Source organism: Protomyctophum parallelum, assembly GCF_964188405.1.
Source record: "Protomyctophum parallelum genome assembly, chromosome: 1".
Classification (NCBI taxonomy): Eukaryota; Metazoa; Chordata; class Actinopteri; order Myctophiformes; family Myctophidae; genus Protomyctophum; species Protomyctophum parallelum.
The window spans coordinates 107,872,855-107,893,324 of record NC_139697.1 but is presented as its reverse complement, the minus strand read 5'-3'; the positions used below and the strand labels follow the sequence as shown (position 1 = coordinate 107,893,324).

Sequence of the window (20,470 nt, the reverse complement as noted above, 5' to 3'; positions counted from 1 at the left end):
TGTTATTGCCTAAATATATTATATATGTAAATCGCTCTGGATTAAGAGCGTCTGATACATGCCTAAATGTTAATTATTCAGAGCTTCCAGCCCATATTCCCTTCCATTTATAGAATGGGTTAGTAGTTAGTAATGTACCCAGTATTACTGCAGTAATGTACAGTATTACTGTAGTAATGTACAGTATTGTAGTCTGTAGTATTACTAATATGCCTGGGCTCAATCAATCAATCAATCAATCAATCAATGAACTGGACATTGTTGACAGCAGAGCTGTAATGACAGACGGTGGACAGTAGGGGGCAGCATTTCACCACAGATTAAAGAGAAACTTGACTTGACTTTATAAGAAACGCAAAGCGTGCGTACGCGCTATGCAGCGGGCTCGCCCACGCACGGCCGGTCGGTTACCCGCGGCCGTGTCCTGTGCACGCGCACCAGGAGGAGGCAGGCAGTCTGTCACCTCATTGTGTATGTGTGTGTGTGTGCGTGAGTCACACTGTCTCACACAGTGCATGTGTGTGTGGCTGCGTGCGTGGTGCCGTGCGGGGCTAATGGCCGCCATGCTGGGAGGAGGGTGAGACAGACGGACAGACAGACAGGTGAGACATAAAACAATAACATCTGCTGCTATTGTCCTGATGTTAGCCTAGCCTGATGCTAACAACACTAGTATGTGACTGTGTGTGTGTGTGTGTGGGGAATGGACTGGTATGGCACGTGCACGCACGCACACACACACACGTGCAGTGTGCGTGCATGACAGGGAGCACAATAACAGTGTCTCCATATGGACACACACAGTCACACACACACACACACACACACACACACACACACACACACACACACACACACACACACACACACACACACACACACACACACACACACAGACTGACAGACACACACGTACACATGGTTTGTTAATTGGACATTAATTAGTGTTAATTACAGTGTGTTCTTTGTTAGCTCATTGGCTAACATGCTAACCAATAACACAATACTGCCTGTGACGTCACGTTTAAAAAGGCCTGTCAGTCAGTCGTTTGTGTGTGTGTGTGTGTGTGTGTGTGTGTGTGTGTGTGTGTGTGTGTGTGTGTGTGTGTGTGTGTGTGTGTGTGTGTGTGTGTGTGTGTGTGTGTGTGTGTGTGTGCTGTTATAATGTCGTCCACACACGCTGTCTAGTTACAATGTTTCAGCTTGTAGTGTTTGTTGACGCTCAAGCTGACCATGTGACCACTCTGCCATGGAACTGTCCACGTGACCACTCTGCTGACAGACTGTTTACAAACTATTGGTTTACAAACTCTTTGTTTACAAAGTGATGATAGGCACTGTTCCCTCCTATGCCCAGCTGTGTGTGTGTGTGTGTGTGTGTGTGTGTGTGTGTGTTTGTACCATAGATATTTAAAAAATCACACCCATGTGAAGTGAGGGGCGCTAATATAGTAACTCATGTTGATTAGCAGATTGTGTGATGTAAAACAAACACAAACATTAAACTTAATAAAGAGACAATATGACCTAAATGTTCCCTTCATTGTTCAACAGCGTTTTACTAACCAAACATTGAACTAAAAACAAACATTAAACCTGTGTATAGGAGGGGCTAGGGGCTGGGGGCTGGGGGTAGGGGGTGGGGCTGGGGGTAGGGGCTGGGTGGGGCTAGGGGCTGGGGGAGGGGTGGGGCTAGGGGAGGGGAGGGGTGGGGCTAGGGGCTGGGGGAGGGGCTAGGGGCTGGGGGAGGGGTGGGGCTAGGGGAGGGGAGGGGCTGGGGGAGGGGAGGGGTGGGGCTAGGGGCTGGGGGAGGGGTGGGGCTAGGGGAGGGGAGGGGCTGGGGGAGGGGAGGGGCTAGGGGAGGGGAGGGGTGGGGCTAGGGGAGGGGAGGGGTGGGGCTAGGGGCTGGGGGAGGGGCTAGGGGCTGGGGGTAGGGGCTGGGTGGGGCTAGGGGCTGGGGGAGGGGTGGGGCTAGGGGAGGGGAGGGGTGGGGCTAGGGGCTGGGGGAGGGGCTAGGGGCTGGGGGAGGGGTGGGGCTAGGGGAGGGGAGGGGTGGGGCTAGGGGCTGGGGGAGGGGCTAGGGGCTGGGGGTAGGGGCTGGGTGGGGCTAGGGGCTGGGGGAGGGGTGGGGCTAGGGGAGGGGAGGGGTGGGGCTAGGGGCTGGGGGAGGGGCTAGGGGCTGGGGGAGGGGTGGGGCTAGGGGAGGGGAGGGGCTGGGGGAGGGGAGGGGTGGGGCTAGGGGCTGGGGGAGGGGTGGGGCTAGGGGAGGGGAGGGGCTGGGGGAGGGGAGGGGCTAGGGGAGGGGAGGGGTGGGGCTAGGGGCTGGGGGAGGGGCTAGGGGCTGGGGGTAGGGGCTGGGTGGGGCTAGGGGCTGGGGGAGGGGTGGGGCTAGGGGCTGGGGGAGGGGCTAGGGGCTGGGGGAGGGGTGGGGCTAGGGGAGGGGAGGGGCTGGGGGAGGGGAGGGGTGGGGCTAGGGGCTGGGGGAGGGGTGGGGCTAGGGGAGGGGAGGGGCTGGGGGAGGGGAGGGGCTAGGGGAGGGGAGGGGTGGGGCTAGGGGCTGGGGGAGGGGCTAGGGGCTGGGGGAGGGGTGGGGTGGGGCTAGGGGAGGGGAGGGGTGGGGCTAGGGGCTGGGGGAGGGGCTAGGGGCTGGGGGTAGGGGCTGGGTGGGGCTAGGGGCTGGGGGAGGGGTGGGGCTAGGGGAGGGGAGGGGTGGGGCTAGGGGCTGGGGGAGGGGCTAGGGGCTGGGGGAGGGGTGGGGCTAGGGGAGGGGAGGGGCTGGGGGAGGGGAGGGGTGGGGCTAGGGGCTGGGGGAGGGGTGGGGCTAGGGGAGGGGAGGGGCTGGGGGAGGGGAGGGGCTAGGGGAGGGGAGGGGTGGGGCTAGGGGCTGGGGGAGGGGCTAGGGGCTGGGGGAGGGGTGGGGCTAGGGGAGGGGAGGGGCTGGGGGAGGGGAGGGGCTAGGGGCTGGGGGAGGGGTGGGGCTAGGGGAGGGGAGGGGCTAGGGGCCGGGGGTGGGGCTGGGGCTAGGGACTGGGGGAGGGGTGGGGCTAGGGGAGGGGAGGGGCTAGGGGCCGGGGGTGGGGCTGGGGCTAGGGACTGGGGGAGGGGTGGGGCTAGGGGAGGGGAGGGGCTAGCGCCTCATTGCCCAGTTCGCTGCAGTTCGTTGGAAAAGGCCTTTACATGACTCCCCCATAGCGATGATTTGATTGGCGGAGGGCTCCCCATAGCGATGATTTGATTGGCGGAGGGCTCCCCATAGCGATGATTTGATTGGCTGAGGGCTCCCCATAGCGATGATTTGATTGGCTGAGGGCTCCCCATAGCGATGATTTGATTGGCTGAGGGCTTAAGAAGTGAGGACGCCAAAAGGGATGGGCCGGAATGTGATGATGTCATGATGTAGCCGCAATTTGCAACTCTAGTTCTTTACTTTTATAATGCTTGATCTGCTCGTATTAAACGACATTAAACTCACCAACATCACAGCTGTAGGAAAGCTTTAATTATCCTCTTTCAATCTGCCAAGCGTTTGTTTCATAAAAATCACACCCGTGTGAAGTGAGCGGTGCTCTTATCATCGTACATCATCATGACGTTGCATGCGTTCCTTTCATTGTCAATGGAAGTTATGGCAAATGTGATACGAGTTATGACAAAAAGCTGTATATAGGAGGGGCTCCAAAATCCACCCTGTTCAAGTTATGAGCAATTTTCTGTAAAGTAATTCCGTGCCGTGATTTTTTTTCCTAAGTGTTGGAGTTTGGAAGCACTCGTTTTTATTAAGGGGTCGCGCTGCTGCCTCCTGCATTATGTGCAAGTTCTAAACAGGTGGTACGCAGGGCCGTTCAGTGACTTCGACGAGCGCTTCCGAACTCCAACACTTAAAAATAATGACTGCACAGAATATTTTGACAGGAAGTAGCTCATAACATGTCTACACTCTACGGTGGATTTTTATGAAACAAAAGCTCTACAGATTGAAAGAGGATAATTAAAGCTTTCCCTACAGCTGAAATGTTGGTGAGTTTAACGTTTAAGCAGATCGGAAATGCAGTCAATGGAGGGTATTGCCACTCTAGATTCATCCATTATAAAAACATCTAGTGTTGCAAATTGCGGCTAAGGATGTATGACGATAAGATAAGATATGCTAATGATGTATGATGATAAGAGCGCCCCTCACTTCACGCAAGTGTGATTTGAGATTTTTCTCTTAATATTTTTTTTTATCCCACGATTTTGTAACCCATTTTTCACCCCTGTGTCAATTGGGCTCTACACACCCTCCGCCAACCTGGGGAGAGCAACGGACTTGAACTCATGCTTCCTTCATGCATGAGAGTGATTTTAGATTTTTGAAATTGCTAATGTTAATGTCTTTGTTCCCCACAGAGAGGAAGAGGATGAGCCAGCGGCTGAGCAGCCAGCCCAAGTATGAACTGCTCCAGGAGGTAATAATAATATATTATATAACCCTAACCCTAAGTATGAACTGCTCCAGGAGGTAATAATAATATATAATAATAATAATAATAATAATAATAATAATAACTAGAAATGCAGACTTGCGTCTTGCACACAACTAGGCCATTCATGGCCTACTTGTGTGCAAGCAGAGCGCCCGAGTACTGCTACTAACTAATGTCTATTACAACAACTAGTAATGCTACTAACTAATGTCTATTACAACAACTAGTACTGCTACTAACTAATGTCTATTACAACTGCCGTTCTAAATCCTTTAGACCCGTTATTGACCTTATTATAATAATAATAATAATAATAATAATAGTTATTGACCTTATTATACCTACCTCGAAACGTACCTTAGTTACGTCACCGTCAACAGCCAATGAGGAACCACCTGACATCATGAGCCCTATATCCTATATTAACCCATTCTGACCTGAGATCAGATTCTAAAAATGTCTTCCACATCCTGACAGTTTTCTGATAAAGCTATGTTTCTATGTCAGTCGTCAAAAAATAGCAGACCTACAAGCTCATAGCGTGCCACTCGGTGGCGCGCTATGAGCTTGTAGATCTGCTATTTTTCAATAGCTAAAGCATTACGTAATAATGCTAACACGAAAAGGGGTTCCCGTCTAAAATCGGTTAAGGCTTCTTACTGGTAATAATGTGATGTATGACGATAAGAGCGCCCCTCACTTCACATGGGTGTGACCAGGTGGGGCGGGGCAGCTACGGCGTGGTCTACGAGGCTCTGGTGAAGCATGGGTGTGATTGTTTTATGTTAACGTTGACCAGGTGGGGCGGGGCAGCTACGGCGTGGTCTACGAGGCTCTGGTGAAGCGGACCGGCGCGCGCGTGGCCGTCAAGAAGATCCGCTGCCACTCCCCCGAGAACGTGGAGCTGGCGCTGAGAGAGTTCTGGGCTCTGAGCAGCATCCAAAGGGTCAACAACCACCCCAACGTCATCCGCCTGGAGGAGTGTGTCCTGCAGAGGGACGGGCTGGCTCAGAGGTGGTCTAACACCTCCACGCTTTACCTGGAGGTAAGACGCCTAAACCCTAACCCCTAAACCTACCCCCTATCCCCTAACCCTGGAGGAGTGTGTTCTACAGAGCGACGGTAAAAAAAAAGGAAAGGTACTATGTTTACCCAGGGTAACTGGACTAAGGAAAGGTACTATGTTTACCCAGGGTAACTGGACTAAGGAAAGGAAAGGTACTATGTTTACCCAGGGTAACTGGACTAAGGAAAGGAAAGATACTATGTTTACCCAGGGTAACTGGACTAAGGAAAGGAAAGGTACTATGTTTACCCAGGGTAACTGGACTAAGGAAAGGAAAGGTACTATGTTTACCCAGGGTAACTGGACTAAGGAAAGGAAAGATACTATGTTTACCCAGGGTAACTGGACTAAGGAAAGGAAAGGTACTATGTTTACCCAGGGTAACTGGACTAAGGAAAGGAAAGGTACTATGTTTACCCAGGGTAACTGGACTAAGGAAAGGAAAGGTACTATGTTTACCCAGGGTAACTGGACTAAGGAAAGGAAAGGTACTATGTTTACCCAGGGTAACTGGACTAAGGAAAGGAAAGGTACTATGTTTACCCAGGGTAACTGGACTAAGGAAAGGAAAGGTACTATGTTTACCCTGCAGGGTAACTGGACTAAGGAAAGGAAAGGTACTATGTTTACCCTGCAGGGTAACTGGACTAAGGAAAGGAAAGGTACTATATGTTTACCCAGGGTAACTGGACTAAGCATCAGATACTTGTTTACAGCCAGGCCCTGCTTATTTCATAGAACATTTCATGGTAGATGAATGCCTTGTTCAAGGGCACTTCAGCGGTGGTCATTTTTAACGTGTCGGACCGCTGATTCGAACTGGCGACCTTCCGGTATCAAGACCTCTCCGCAAACCGTTCGGCCACCGCTGCCACTGGTCTGGCCCAGAAGTGGTCTAACACCCTTTACGTAGAGGTAAGACACCCCCCCCCCTAACCCTACCCCCTAGTCAATTAACCATGACCTCTAACCCTAGAAAGAGACCCTAACCACCCGGGTTAGGGTCAGTCCTGGAGAGGTAAGACCCCTAACCCATTATCTGGGGAGATTCTAACCCAGCTAAATGGAGGAGTGACATTATCACATATCCTGACATAGTGAATTCTCCAGGTTAGTATTAATAACTAGTCTTGCAAGATGCTGTTTTGTTTGTATCAATCTTCCACAAATACATAAATCGAAACAACAGATATATCTGGGTGTTGAAAACCTCAAGGGATGGGACCGTGACGTATATATATATATACACACCGTGAGACCACTTTGACTTGAGATGTACAACGCTAGCACTTCACAAACTGATGGAGTATATTATAGCAGGTATGTGACAATACAACACTGATACAGTATATTATAGTACAGTGTGTGGGGTGTATATTATGTGACATTAATTAAAACACTGATACAGTATATTATAGTACAGTGTGTGGGGTGTATATTATGTGACATTAATTAAAACACTGATACAGTATATTATAGTACAGTGTGTGGGGCGTATATTATGTGACATTAAAACACTGATACAGTATATTATAGCACAGTGTGTGGGGCGTATATTATGTGACATTAAAACACTGATACAGTATATTATAGTACAGTGTGTGGGGCGTATATTATGTGACATTAAAACACTGATACAGTATATTATAGTACAGTGTGTGGGGCGTATATTATGTGACATTAAAACACTGATACAGTATATTATAGTACAGTGTGTGGGGTGTATATTATGTGACATTAATTAAAACACTGATACAGTATATTATAGTACAGTGTGTGGGGTGTATATTATGTGACATTAATTAAAACACTGATACAGTATATTATAGTACAGTGTGTGGGGTGTATATTATGTGACATTAATTAAAACACTGATACAGTTTATTATAGCACAGTGTGTGGGGTGTATATTATGTGACATTAAAACACTGATACAGTATATTATAGTACAGTGTGTGGGGCGTATATTATGTGACATTAAAACACTGATACAGTATATTATAGCACAGTGTGTGGGGCGTATATTATGTGACATTAAAACACTGATACAGTATATTATAGTACAGTGTGTGGGGCGTATATTATGTGACATTAAAACACTGATACAGTATATTATAGTACAGTGTGTGGGGCGTATATTATGTGACATTAACACACTGATACAGTTTATTATAGTACAGTGTGTGGGGTGTATATTATGTGACATTAATTAAAACACTGATACAGTTTATTATAGTACAGTGTGTGGGGCGTATATTATGTGACATTAAAACACTGATACAGTATATTATAGTACAGTGTGTGGGGCGTATATTATGTGACATTAACACACTGATACAGTTTATTATAGTACAGTGTGTGGGGTGTATATTATGTGACATTAATTAAAACACTGATACAGTTTATTATAGTACAGTGTGTGGGGCGTATATTATGTGACATTAATTAAAACACTGATACAGTATATTATAGTACAGTGTGTGGGGTGTATATTATGTGACATTAATTAAAACACTGATACAGTTTATTATAGTACAGTGTGTGGGGCGTATATTATGTGACATTAAAACACTGATACAGTTTATTATAGTACAGTGTGTGGGGCGTATATTATGTGACATTAATTAAAACACTGATACAGTATATTATAGTACAGTGTGTGGGGTGTATATTATGTGACATTAATACACTGATACAGTATATTATAGTACAGTGTGTGGGGTGTATATTATGTGACATTAAAACACTGATACAGTTTATTATAGTACAGTGTGTGGGGCGTATATTATGTGACATTAAAACACTGATACAGTTTATTATAGTACAGTGTGTGGGGTGCATATTATGTGACATTAAAACACTGATACAGTTTATTATAGCACAGTGTGTGGGGTGTATATTATGTGACATTAAAACACTGATACAGTATATTATAGTACAGTGTGTGGGGCGTATATTATGTGACATTAAAACACTGATACAGTATATTATAGTACAGTGTGTGGGGCGTATATTATGTGACATTAAAACACTGATACAGTTTATTATAGTACAGTGTGTGGGGTGTATATTATGTGACATTAACACACTGATACAGTTTATTATAGTACAGTGTGTGGGGCGTATATTATGTGACATTAATTAAAACACTGATACAGTTTATTATAGCACAGTGTGTGGGGCGTATATTATGTGACATTAAAACACTGATACAGTATATTATAGTACAGTGTGTGGGGTGTATATTATGTGACATTAATTAAAACACTGATACAGTTTATTATAGTACAGTGTGTGGGGCGTATATTATGTGACATTAAAACACTGATACAGTATATTATAGTACAGTGTGTGGGGCGTATATTATGTGACATTAAAACACTGATACAGTATATTATAGTACAGTGTGTGGGGCGTATATTATGTGACATTAAAACACTGATACAGTTTATTATAGTACAGTGTGTGGGGCGTATATTATGTGACATTAAAACACTGATACAGTATATTATAGTACAGTGTGTGGGGTGTATATTATGTGACATTAATTAAAACACTGATACAGTTTATTATAGCACAGTGTGTGGGGTGTATATTATGTGACATTAAAACACTGATACAGTATATTATAGTACAGTGTGTGGGGCGTATATTATGTGACATTAACACACTGATACAGTATATTATAGTACAGTGTGTGGGGTGTATATTATGTGACATTAATTAAAACACTGATACAGTTTATTATAGCACAGTGTGTGGGGTGTATATTATGTGACATTAAAACACTGATACAGTTTATTATAGTACAGTGTGTGGGGCGTATATTATGTGACATTAAAACACTGATACAGTATATTATAGTACAGTGTGTGGGGTGTATATTATGTGACATTAATTAAAACACTGATACAGTTTATTATAGCACAGTGTGTGGGGTGTATATTATGTGACATTAAAACACTGATACAGTATATTATAGTACAGTGTGTGGGGCGTATATTATGTGACATTAACACACTGATACAGTATATTATAGTACAGTGTGTGGGGTGTATATTATGTGACATTAATTAAAACACTGATACAGTTTATTATAGCACAGTGTGTGGGGTGTATATTATGTGACATTAAAACACTGATACAGTTTATTATAGTACAGTGTGTGGGGCGTATATTATGTGACATTAAAACACTGATACAGTATATTATAGTACAGTGTGTGGGGTGTATATTATGTGACATTAATTAAAACACTGATACAGTTTATTATAGCACAGTGTGTGGGGTGTATATTATGTGACATTAAAACACTGATACAGTATATTATAGTACAGTGTGTGGGGTGTATATTATGTGACATTAAAACACTGATACAGTATATTATAGTACAGTGTGTGGGGTGCATATTATGTGACATTAACACACTGATACAGTTTATTATAGTACAGTGTGTGGGGTGTATATTATGTGACATTAACACACTGATACAGTATATTATAGTACAGTGTGTGGGGCGTATATTATGTGACATTAAAACACTGATACAGTTTATTATAGCACAGTGTGTGGGGTGTATATTATGTGACATTAATTAAAACACTGATACAGTTTATTATAGCACAGTGTGTGGGGCGTATATTATGTGACATTAACACACTGATACAGTATATTATAGCACAGTGTGTGGGGTGTATATTATGTGACATTAAAACACTGATACAGTATATTATAGTACAGTGTGTGGGGCGTATATTATGTGACATTAAAACACTGATACAGTTTATTATAGTACAGTGTGTGGGCCGTATATTATGTGACATTAAAACACTGATACAGTTTATTATAGCACAGTGTGTGGGCCGTATATTATGTGACATTAAAACACTGATACAGTATATTATAGTACAGTGTGTGGGGCGTATATTATGTGACATTAATTAAAACACTGATACAGTATATTATAGTACAGTGTGTGGGGTGTATATTATGTGACATTAATTAAAACACTGATACAGTTTATTATAGTACAGTGTGTGGGGCGTATATTATGTGACATTAATTAAAACACTGATACAGTTTATTATAGTACAGTGTGTGGGGTGTATATTATGTGACATTAATTAAAACACTGATACAGTATATTATAGTACAGTGTGTGGGGTGTATATTATGTGACATTAAAACACTGATACAGTATATTATAGCACAGTGTGTGGGGTGTATATTATGTGACATTAAAACACTGATACAGTTTATTATAGTACAGTGTGTGGGGCGTATATTATGTGACATTAAAACACTGATACAGTTTATTATAGCACAGTGTGTGGGGTGTATATTATGTGACATTAATTAAAACACTGATACAGTTTATTATAGCACAGTGTGTGGGGCGTATATTATGTGACATTAAAACACTGATACAGTTTATTATAGTACAGTGTGTGGGGCGTATATTATGTGACATTAAAACACTGATACAGTTTATTATAGTACAGTGTGTGGGGTGTATATTATGTGACATTAAAACACTGATACAGTATATTATAGCACAGTGTGTGGGGCGTATATTATGTGACATTAAAACACTGATACAGTATATTATAGCACAGTGTGTGGGGCGTATATTATGTGACATTAACACACTGATACAGTATATTATAGTACAGTGTGTGGGGTGTATATTATGTGACATTAACACACTGATACAGTTTATTATAGCACAGTGTGTGGGGCGTATATTATGTGACATTAAAACACTGATACAGTATATTATAGTACAGTGTGTGGGGCGTATATTATGTGACATTAATTAAAACACTGATACAGTTTATTATAGTACAGTGTGTGGGGTGTATATTATGTGACATTAAAACACTGATACAGTTTATTATAGTACAGTGTGTGGGGCGTATATTATGTGACATTAAAACACTGATACAGTTTATTATAGTACAGTGTGTGGGGTGTATATTATGTGACATTAAAACACTGATACAGTATATTATAGCACAGTGTGTGGGGTGTATATTATGTGACATTAAAACACTGATACAGTTTATTATAGTACAGTGTGTGGGGCGTATATTATGTGACATTAAAACACTGATACAGTTTATTATAGCACAGTGTGTGGGGCGTATATTATGTGACATTAAAACACTGATACAGTATATTATAGCACAGTGTGTGGGGCGTATATTATGTGACATTAACACACTGATACAGTATATTATAGTACAGTGTGTGGGGTGTATATTATGTGACATTAACACACTGATACAGTTTATTATAGCACAGTGTGTGGGGCGTATATTATGTGACATTAAAACACTGATACAGTATATTATAGTACAGTGTGTGGGGCGTATATTATGTGACATTAATTAAAACACTGATACAGTTTATTATAGTACAGTGTGTGGGGTGTATATTATGTGACATTAAAACACTGATACAGTTTATTATAGTACAGTGTGTGGGGCGTATATTATGTGACATTAAAACACTGATACAGTTTATTATAGTACAGTGTGTGGGGTGTATATTATGTGACATTAATTAAAACACTGATACAGTTTATTATAGCACAGTGTGTGGGGTGTATATTATGTGACATTAATTAAAACACTGATACAGTATATTATAGTACAGTGTGTGGGGCGTATATTATGTGACATTAAAACACTGATACAGTATATTATAGCACAGTGTGTGGGGCGTATATTATGTGACATTAAAACACTGATACAGTATATTATAGTACAGTGTGTGGGGCGTATATTATGTGACATTAAAACACTGATACAGTATATTATAGTACAGTGTGTGGGGCGTATATTATGTGACATTAAAACACTGATACAGTATATTATAGTACAGTGTGTGGGGTGTATATTATGTGACATTAATTAAAACACTGATACAGTATATTATAGTACAGTGTGTGGGGTGTATATTATGTGACATTAATTAAAACACTGATACAGTATATTATAGTACAGTGTGTGGGGTGTATATTATGTGACATTAATTAAAACACTGATACAGTTTATTATAGCACAGTGTGTGGGGTGTATATTATGTGACATTAAAACACTGATACAGTATATTATAGTACAGTGTGTGGGGCGTATATTATGTGACATTAAAACACTGATACAGTATATTATAGCACAGTGTGTGGGGCGTATATTATGTGACATTAAAACACTGATACAGTATATTATAGTACAGTGTGTGGGGCGTATATTATGTGACATTAAAACACTGATACAGTATATTATAGTACAGTGTGTGGGGCGTATATTATGTGACATTAACACACTGATACAGTTTATTATAGTACAGTGTGTGGGGTGTATATTATGTGACATTAATTAAAACACTGATACAGTTTATTATAGTACAGTGTGTGGGGCGTATATTATGTGACATTAAAACACTGATACAGTATATTATAGTACAGTGTGTGGGGCGTATATTATGTGACATTAACACACTGATACAGTTTATTATAGTACAGTGTGTGGGGTGTATATTATGTGACATTAATTAAAACACTGATACAGTTTATTATAGTACAGTGTGTGGGGCGTATATTATGTGACATTAATTAAAACACTGATACAGTATATTATAGTACAGTGTGTGGGGTGTATATTATGTGACATTAATTAAAACACTGATACAGTTTATTATAGTACAGTGTGTGGGGCGTATATTATGTGACATTAAAACACTGATACAGTTTATTATAGTACAGTGTGTGGGGCGTATATTATGTGACATTAATTAAAACACTGATACAGTATATTATAGTACAGTGTGTGGGGTGTATATTATGTGACATTAATACACTGATACAGTATATTATAGTACAGTGTGTGGGGTGTATATTATGTGACATTAAAACACTGATACAGTTTATTATAGTACAGTGTGTGGGGCGTATATTATGTGACATTAAAACACTGATACAGTTTATTATAGTACAGTGTGTGGGGTGCATATTATGTGACATTAAAACACTGATACAGTTTATTATAGCACAGTGTGTGGGGTGTATATTATGTGACATTAAAACACTGATACAGTATATTATAGTACAGTGTGTGGGGCGTATATTATGTGACATTAAAACACTGATACAGTATATTATAGTACAGTGTGTGGGGCGTATATTATGTGACATTAAAACACTGATACAGTTTATTATAGTACAGTGTGTGGGGTGTATATTATGTGACATTAACACACTGATACAGTTTATTATAGTACAGTGTGTGGGGCGTATATTATGTGACATTAATTAAAACACTGATACAGTTTATTATAGCACAGTGTGTGGGGCGTATATTATGTGACATTAAAACACTGATACAGTATATTATAGTACAGTGTGTGGGGTGTATATTATGTGACATTAATTAAAACACTGATACAGTTTATTATAGCACAGTGTGTGGGGTGTATATTATGTGACATTAAAACACTGATACAGTATATTATAGTACAGTGTGTGGGGTGTATATTATGTGACATTAATTAAAACACTGATACAGTTTATTATAGTACAGTGTGTGGGGCGTATATTATGTGACATTAAAACACTGATACAGTATATTATAGTACAGTGTGTGGGGTGTATATTATGTGACATTAATTAAAACACTGATACAGTTTATTATAGCACAGTGTGTGGGGTGTATATTATGTGACATTAAAACACTGATACAGTTTATTATAGTACAGTGTGTGGGGCGTATATTATGTGACATTAAAACACTGATACAGTATATTATAGTACAGTGTGTGGGGTGTATATTATGTGACATTAATTAAAACACTGATACAGTTTATTATAGCACAGTGTGTGGGGTGTATATTATGTGACATTAAAACACTGATACAGTATATTATAGTACAGTGTGTGGGGTGTATATTATGTGACATTAAAACACTGATACAGTATATTATAGTACAGTGTGTGGGGTGCATATTATGTGACATTAACACACTGATACAGTTTATTATAGTACAGTGTGTGGGGTGTATATTATGTGACATTAACACACTGATACAGTATATTATAGTACAGTGTGTGGGGCGTATATTATGTGACATTAAAACACTGATACAGTTTATTATAGCACAGTGTGTGGGGTGTATATTATGTGACATTAATTAAAACACTGATACAGTTTATTATAGCACAGTGTGTGGGGCGTATATTATGTGACATTAACACACTGATACAGTATATTATAGCACAGTGTGTGGGGTGTATATTATGTGACATTAAAACACTGATACAGTATATTATAGTACAGTGTGTGGGCCGTATATTATGTGACATTAAAACACTGATACAGTTTATTATAGCACAGTGTGTGGGCCGTATATTATGTGACATTAAAACACTGATACAGTATATTATAGTACAGTGTGTGGGGCGTATATTATGTGACATTAATTAAAACACTGATACAGTATATTATAGTACAGTGTGTGGGGTGTATATTATGTGACATTAATTAAAACACTGATACAGTTTATTATAGTACAGTGTGTGGGGCGTATATTATGTGACATTAATTAAAACACTGATACAGTTTATTATAGTACAGTGTGTGGGGTGTATATTATGTGACATTAATTAAAACACTGATACAGTATATTATAGTACAGTGTGTGGGGTGTATATTATGTGACATTAAAACACTGATACAGTATATTATAGCACAGTGTGTGGGGTGTATATTATGTGACATTAAAACACTGATACAGTTTATTATAGTACAGTGTGTGGGGCGTATATTATGTGACATTAAAACACTGATACAGTTTATTATAGCACAGTGTGTGGGGTGTATATTATGTGACATTAATTAAAACACTGATACAGTTTATTATAGCACAGTGTGTGGGGCGTATATTATGTGACATTAAAACACTGATACAGTTTATTATAGTACAGTGTGTGGGGTGTATATTATGTGACATTAAAACACTGATACAGTATATTATAGCACAGTGTGTGGGGCGTATATTATGTGACATTAAAACACTGATACAGTTTATTATAGTACAGTGTGTGGGGCGTATATTATGTGACATTAAAACACTGATACAGTATATTATAGCACAGTGTGTGGGGCGTATATTATGTGACATTAAAACACTGATACAGTATATTATAGCACAGTGTGTGGGGCGTATATTATGTGACATTAACACACTGATACAGTATATTATAGTACAGTGTGTGGGGTGTATATTATGTGACATTAACACACTGATACAGTTTATTATAGCACAGTGTGTGGGGCGTATATTATGTGACATTAAAACACTGATACAGTATATTATAGTACAGTGTGTGGGGCGTATATTATGTGACATTAATTAAAACACTGATACAGTTTATTATAGTACAGTGTGTGGGGTGTATATTATGTGACATTAAAACACTGATACAGTTTATTATAGTACAGTGTGTGGGGCGTATATTATGTGACATTAAAACACTGATACAGTTTATTATAGTACAGTGTGTGGGGTGTATATTATGTGACATTAAAACACTGATACAGTATATTATAGCACAGTGTGTGGGGTGTATATTATGTGACATTAAAACACTGATACAGTTTATTATAGTACAGTGTGTGGGGCGTATATTATGTGACATTAAAACACTGATACAGTTTATTATAGTACAGTGTGTGGGGTGTATATTATGTGACATTAAAACACTGATACAGTATATTATAGCACAGTGTGTGGGGCGTATATTATGTGACATTAAAACACTGATACAGTATATTATAGCACAGTGTGTGGGGCGTATATTATGTGACATTAACACACTGATACAGTATATTATAGTACAGTGTGTGGGGTGTATATTATGTGACATTAACACACTGATACAGTTTATTATAGCACAGTGTGTGGGGCGTATATTATGTGACATTAAAACACTGATACAGTATATTATAGTACAGTGTGTGGGGCGTATATTATGTGACATTAATTAAAACACTGATACAGTTTATTATAGTACAGTGTGTGGGGTGTATATTATGTGACATTAAAACACTGATACAGTTTATTATAGTACAGTGTGTGGGGCGTATATTATGTGACATTAAAACACTGATACAGTTTATTATAGTACAGTGTGTGGGGTGTATATTATGTGACATTAATTAAAACACTGATACAGTTTATTATAGCACAGTGTGTGGGGTGTATATTATGTGACATTAATTAAAACACTGATACAGTTTATTATAGTACAGTGTGTGGGGCGTATATTATGTGACATTAAAACACTGATACAGTTTATTATAGTACAGTGTGTGGGGTGTATATTATGTGACATTAATTAAAACACTGATACAGTATATTATAGTACAGTGTGTGGGGTGTATATTATGTGACATTAAAACACTGATACAGTTTATTATAGTACAGTGTGTGGGGTGTATATTATGTGACATTAAAACACTGATACAGTTTATTATAGTACAGTGTGTGGGGTGTATATTATGTGACATTAATTAAAACACTGATACAGTTTATTATAGTACAGTGTGTGGGGCGTATATTATGTGACATTAATTAAAACACTGATACAGTTTATTATAGCACAGTGTGTGGGGTGTATATTATGTGACATTAAAACACTGATACAGTATATTATAGCACAGTGTGTGGGGCGTATATTATGTGACATTAAAACACTGATACAGTATATTATAGTACAGTGTGTGGGGTGTATACTGTATATTATGTGACATCATTAAAAAAGGACAAATCAAACATTATGGGGACACTTTATTAGAACACAAACTAAATCGCTACACAGCCTCAGGAATGGACCAATGAAATGAGGGTAAGCCATTTTGGCGCGGGAACCCATTTTGGTGTTATAGCATTATGTTATGCTTTAACCTATTGAAAAATAGCAGATCTACAAGCTCATAGCTTACGAGCTTGTAGGTCTGCTATTTTTGAAAAATCGAAGAAAGACTGACAGCTTTTTCAGAAAACTGTCAGGATGTAGATTGTAGAAGAACATTTTTTAGAATCTGATCTTAGGTCAGAATGGGTTATAACTATTAACACTTTCCTCCCTGTCCTCTCCTCTCCACCAATAATTAACCCTTTCCTCCCCCCCCTGTGCCCTGCCCAGCTGGTAGAGACGTCTCTTAAAGGGGAGGTCTCCTTCGACCCGTGCAGTTCCTACTACCTGTGGTTCGTGATGGACTTCTGCGACGGCGGCGACATGAACGCATACCTGCTGAGCCGCAAGCCCAGCCGGAGGACCAACACCAGCTTCATGCTGCAGCTGGGCTCCGCGCTGGCCTTCCTGCACCGGAACCACATCATCCACCGCGACCTGAAGCCCGACAACATCCTCATCTCCCAGGACGGGGCGTCGCCCAGCGGCCGCCCCCAGGAGCCCACGCTGAAGGTGGCCGACTTCGGCCTGAGCAAGGTGGGTCCGTTATTTAACCCATTTTAGGCCTGACATCGACATTTTTAAAAAGGTCCTTTAAATCATGACAGTTTTCTGAAATACCAGTGGTTTCTGTATCAGTGGTGCTCAATATTTCACAAAAATTATCTGTATTTGGCCGCCGACCCCCCCATCTGAAAATGTAGTTCCAGGGACCCAGGGAGAGAAGCAAAGATTTGAGTTAGAAACGTTGGCTCCGAAAGAATTCAAAGATTTGCACTACATTTTCACGATTTTTGAAAAATAGCAGACCTACAAGCTCGTAGTGTGCCACTCGGTGGCGCGCTATGAGCTTGTAGATCTGCTATTTTTCAATAGCTAAAGTATAACATAATGTTTAAAACACCAAAAGGGGTTAACAACATGTCCCAGGGCTGTCCTTCAAGGTGGGTCAGTTATTTAACAACATGCCCCTCAAGGTGGGGCAGTTATTTAACAACATGCCCCTCAAGGTGGGTCAGTTATTTAACAACATGCCCCTCAAGGTGGGGCAGTTATTTAACAACATGCCCCTCAAGGTGGGTCAGTTATTTAACAACATGCCCCTCAAGGTGGGTCTGTTATTTAACAACATGCCCCTCAAGGTGGGTCAGTTATTTAACAACATGCCCCTCAAGGTGGGGCAGTTATTTAACAACATGCCCCTCAAGGTGGGGCAGTTATTTAACAACATGCCCCTCAAGGTGGGTCAGTTATTTAACAACATGCCCCTCAAGGTGGGTCCGTTATTTAACAACATGCCCCTCAAGGTGGGGCAGTTATTTAACAACATGCCCCTCAAGGTGGGGCAGTTATTTAACAACATGCCCCTCAAGGTGGGTCAGTTATTTAACAACATGCCCCTCAAGGTGGGGCAGTTATTTAACAACATGCCCCTCAAGGTGGGGCAGTTATTTAACAACATGCCCCTCAAGGTGGGGCAGTTATTTAACAACATGCCCCTCAAGGTGGGTCAGTTATTTAACAACATGCCCCTCAAGGTGGGTCAGTTATTTAACAACATGCCCCTCAAGGTGGGTCAGTTATTTAACAACATGCCCCTCAAGGTGGGGCAGTTATTTAACAACATGCCCCTCAAGGTGGGTCAGTTATTTAACAACATGCCCCTCAAGGTGGGTCAGTTATTTAACAACATGCCCCTCAAGGTGGGTCAGTTATTTAACAACATGCCCCTCAAGGTGGGGCAGTTATTTAACAACATGCCCCTCAAGGTGGGGCAGTTATTTAACAACATGCCCCTCAAGGTGGGTCCGTTATTTAACAACATGCCCCTCAAGGTGGGGCAGTTATTTAACAACATGCCCCTCAAGGTGGGGCAGTTATTTAACAACATGCCCCTCAAGGTGGGGCAGTTATTTAACAACATGTCCCTCAAGGTGGGGCAGTTATTTAACAACATGCCCCTCAAGGTGGGTCAGTTATTTAACAACATGCCCCTCAAGGTGGGTCAGTTATTTAACAACATGTCCCTCAAGGTGGGTCTGTTATTTAACAACATGCCCCTCAAGGTGGGTCAGTTATTTAACAACATGCCCCTCAAGGTGGGTCCGTTATTTAACAACATGTCCCTCAAGGTGGGTCAGTTATTTAACAACATGCCCCTCAAGGTGGGGCAGTTATTTAACAACATGTCCCTCAAGGTGGGTCAGTTATTTAACAACATGCCCCTCAAGGTGGGTCCGTTATTTAACAACATGTCCCTCAAGGTGGGGCAGTTATTTAACAACATGTCCCTCAAGGTGGGGCAGTTATTTAACAACATGTCCCTCAAGGTGGGGCAGTTATTTAACAACATGCCCCTCAAGGTGGGTCCGTTATTTAACAACATGCCCCTCAAGGTGGGGCAGTTATTTAACAACATGCCCCTCAAGGTGGGGCAGTTATTTAACAACATGCCCCTCAAGGTGGGGCAGTTATTTAACAACATGCCCCTCAAGGTGGGTCCGTTATTTAACAACATGTCCCTCAAGGTGGGGCAGTTATTTAACAACATGCCCCTCAAGGTGGGGCAGTTATTTAACAACATGCCCCTCAAGGTGGGTCAGTTATTTAACAACATGCCCTTCAAGGTGGGTCAGTTATTTAACAACATGCCCCTCAAGGTGGGGCAGTTATTTAACAACATGCCCCTCAAGGTGGGGCAGTTATTTAACAACATGTCCCTCAAGGTGGGGCAGTTATTTAACAACATGCCCCTCAAGGTGGGTCAGTTATTTAACAACATGTCCCTCAAGGTGGGTCAGTTATTTAACAACATGTCCCTCAAGGTGGGTCAGTTATTTAACAACATGTCCCTCAAGGTGGGTCAGTTATTTAACAACATGCCCCTCAAGGTGGGGCAGTTATTTAACAACATGCCCCTCAAGGTGGGTCCGTTATTTAACAACATGTCCCTCAAGGTGGGGC

The 20,470-nt window shown here is 41.3% G+C and overlaps 1 protein-coding gene across 1 annotated transcript in view; it reads left to right on the top strand.

Annotated features, from left to right (window-relative positions):
• Positions 1-446: 446 nt before the first annotated feature.
• Positions 447-20,470, top strand: part of pdik1l (PDLIM1 interacting kinase 1 like) — a 28,835-nt gene continuing 8,811 nt past the window's right edge. Inside the window, exons 1-4 of the mRNA XM_083775059.1 lie at positions 447-602; positions 4,390-4,448; positions 5,266-5,511; positions 17,738-18,043. Of these exons, the coding sequence (XP_083631185.1) occupies positions 4,401-4,448; positions 5,266-5,511; positions 17,738-18,043 (600 nt within the window). The 5' untranslated portion in view covers positions 447-602; positions 4,390-4,400. The remainder of the gene's footprint in view (positions 603-4,389; positions 4,449-5,265; positions 5,512-17,737; positions 18,044-20,470) is intronic.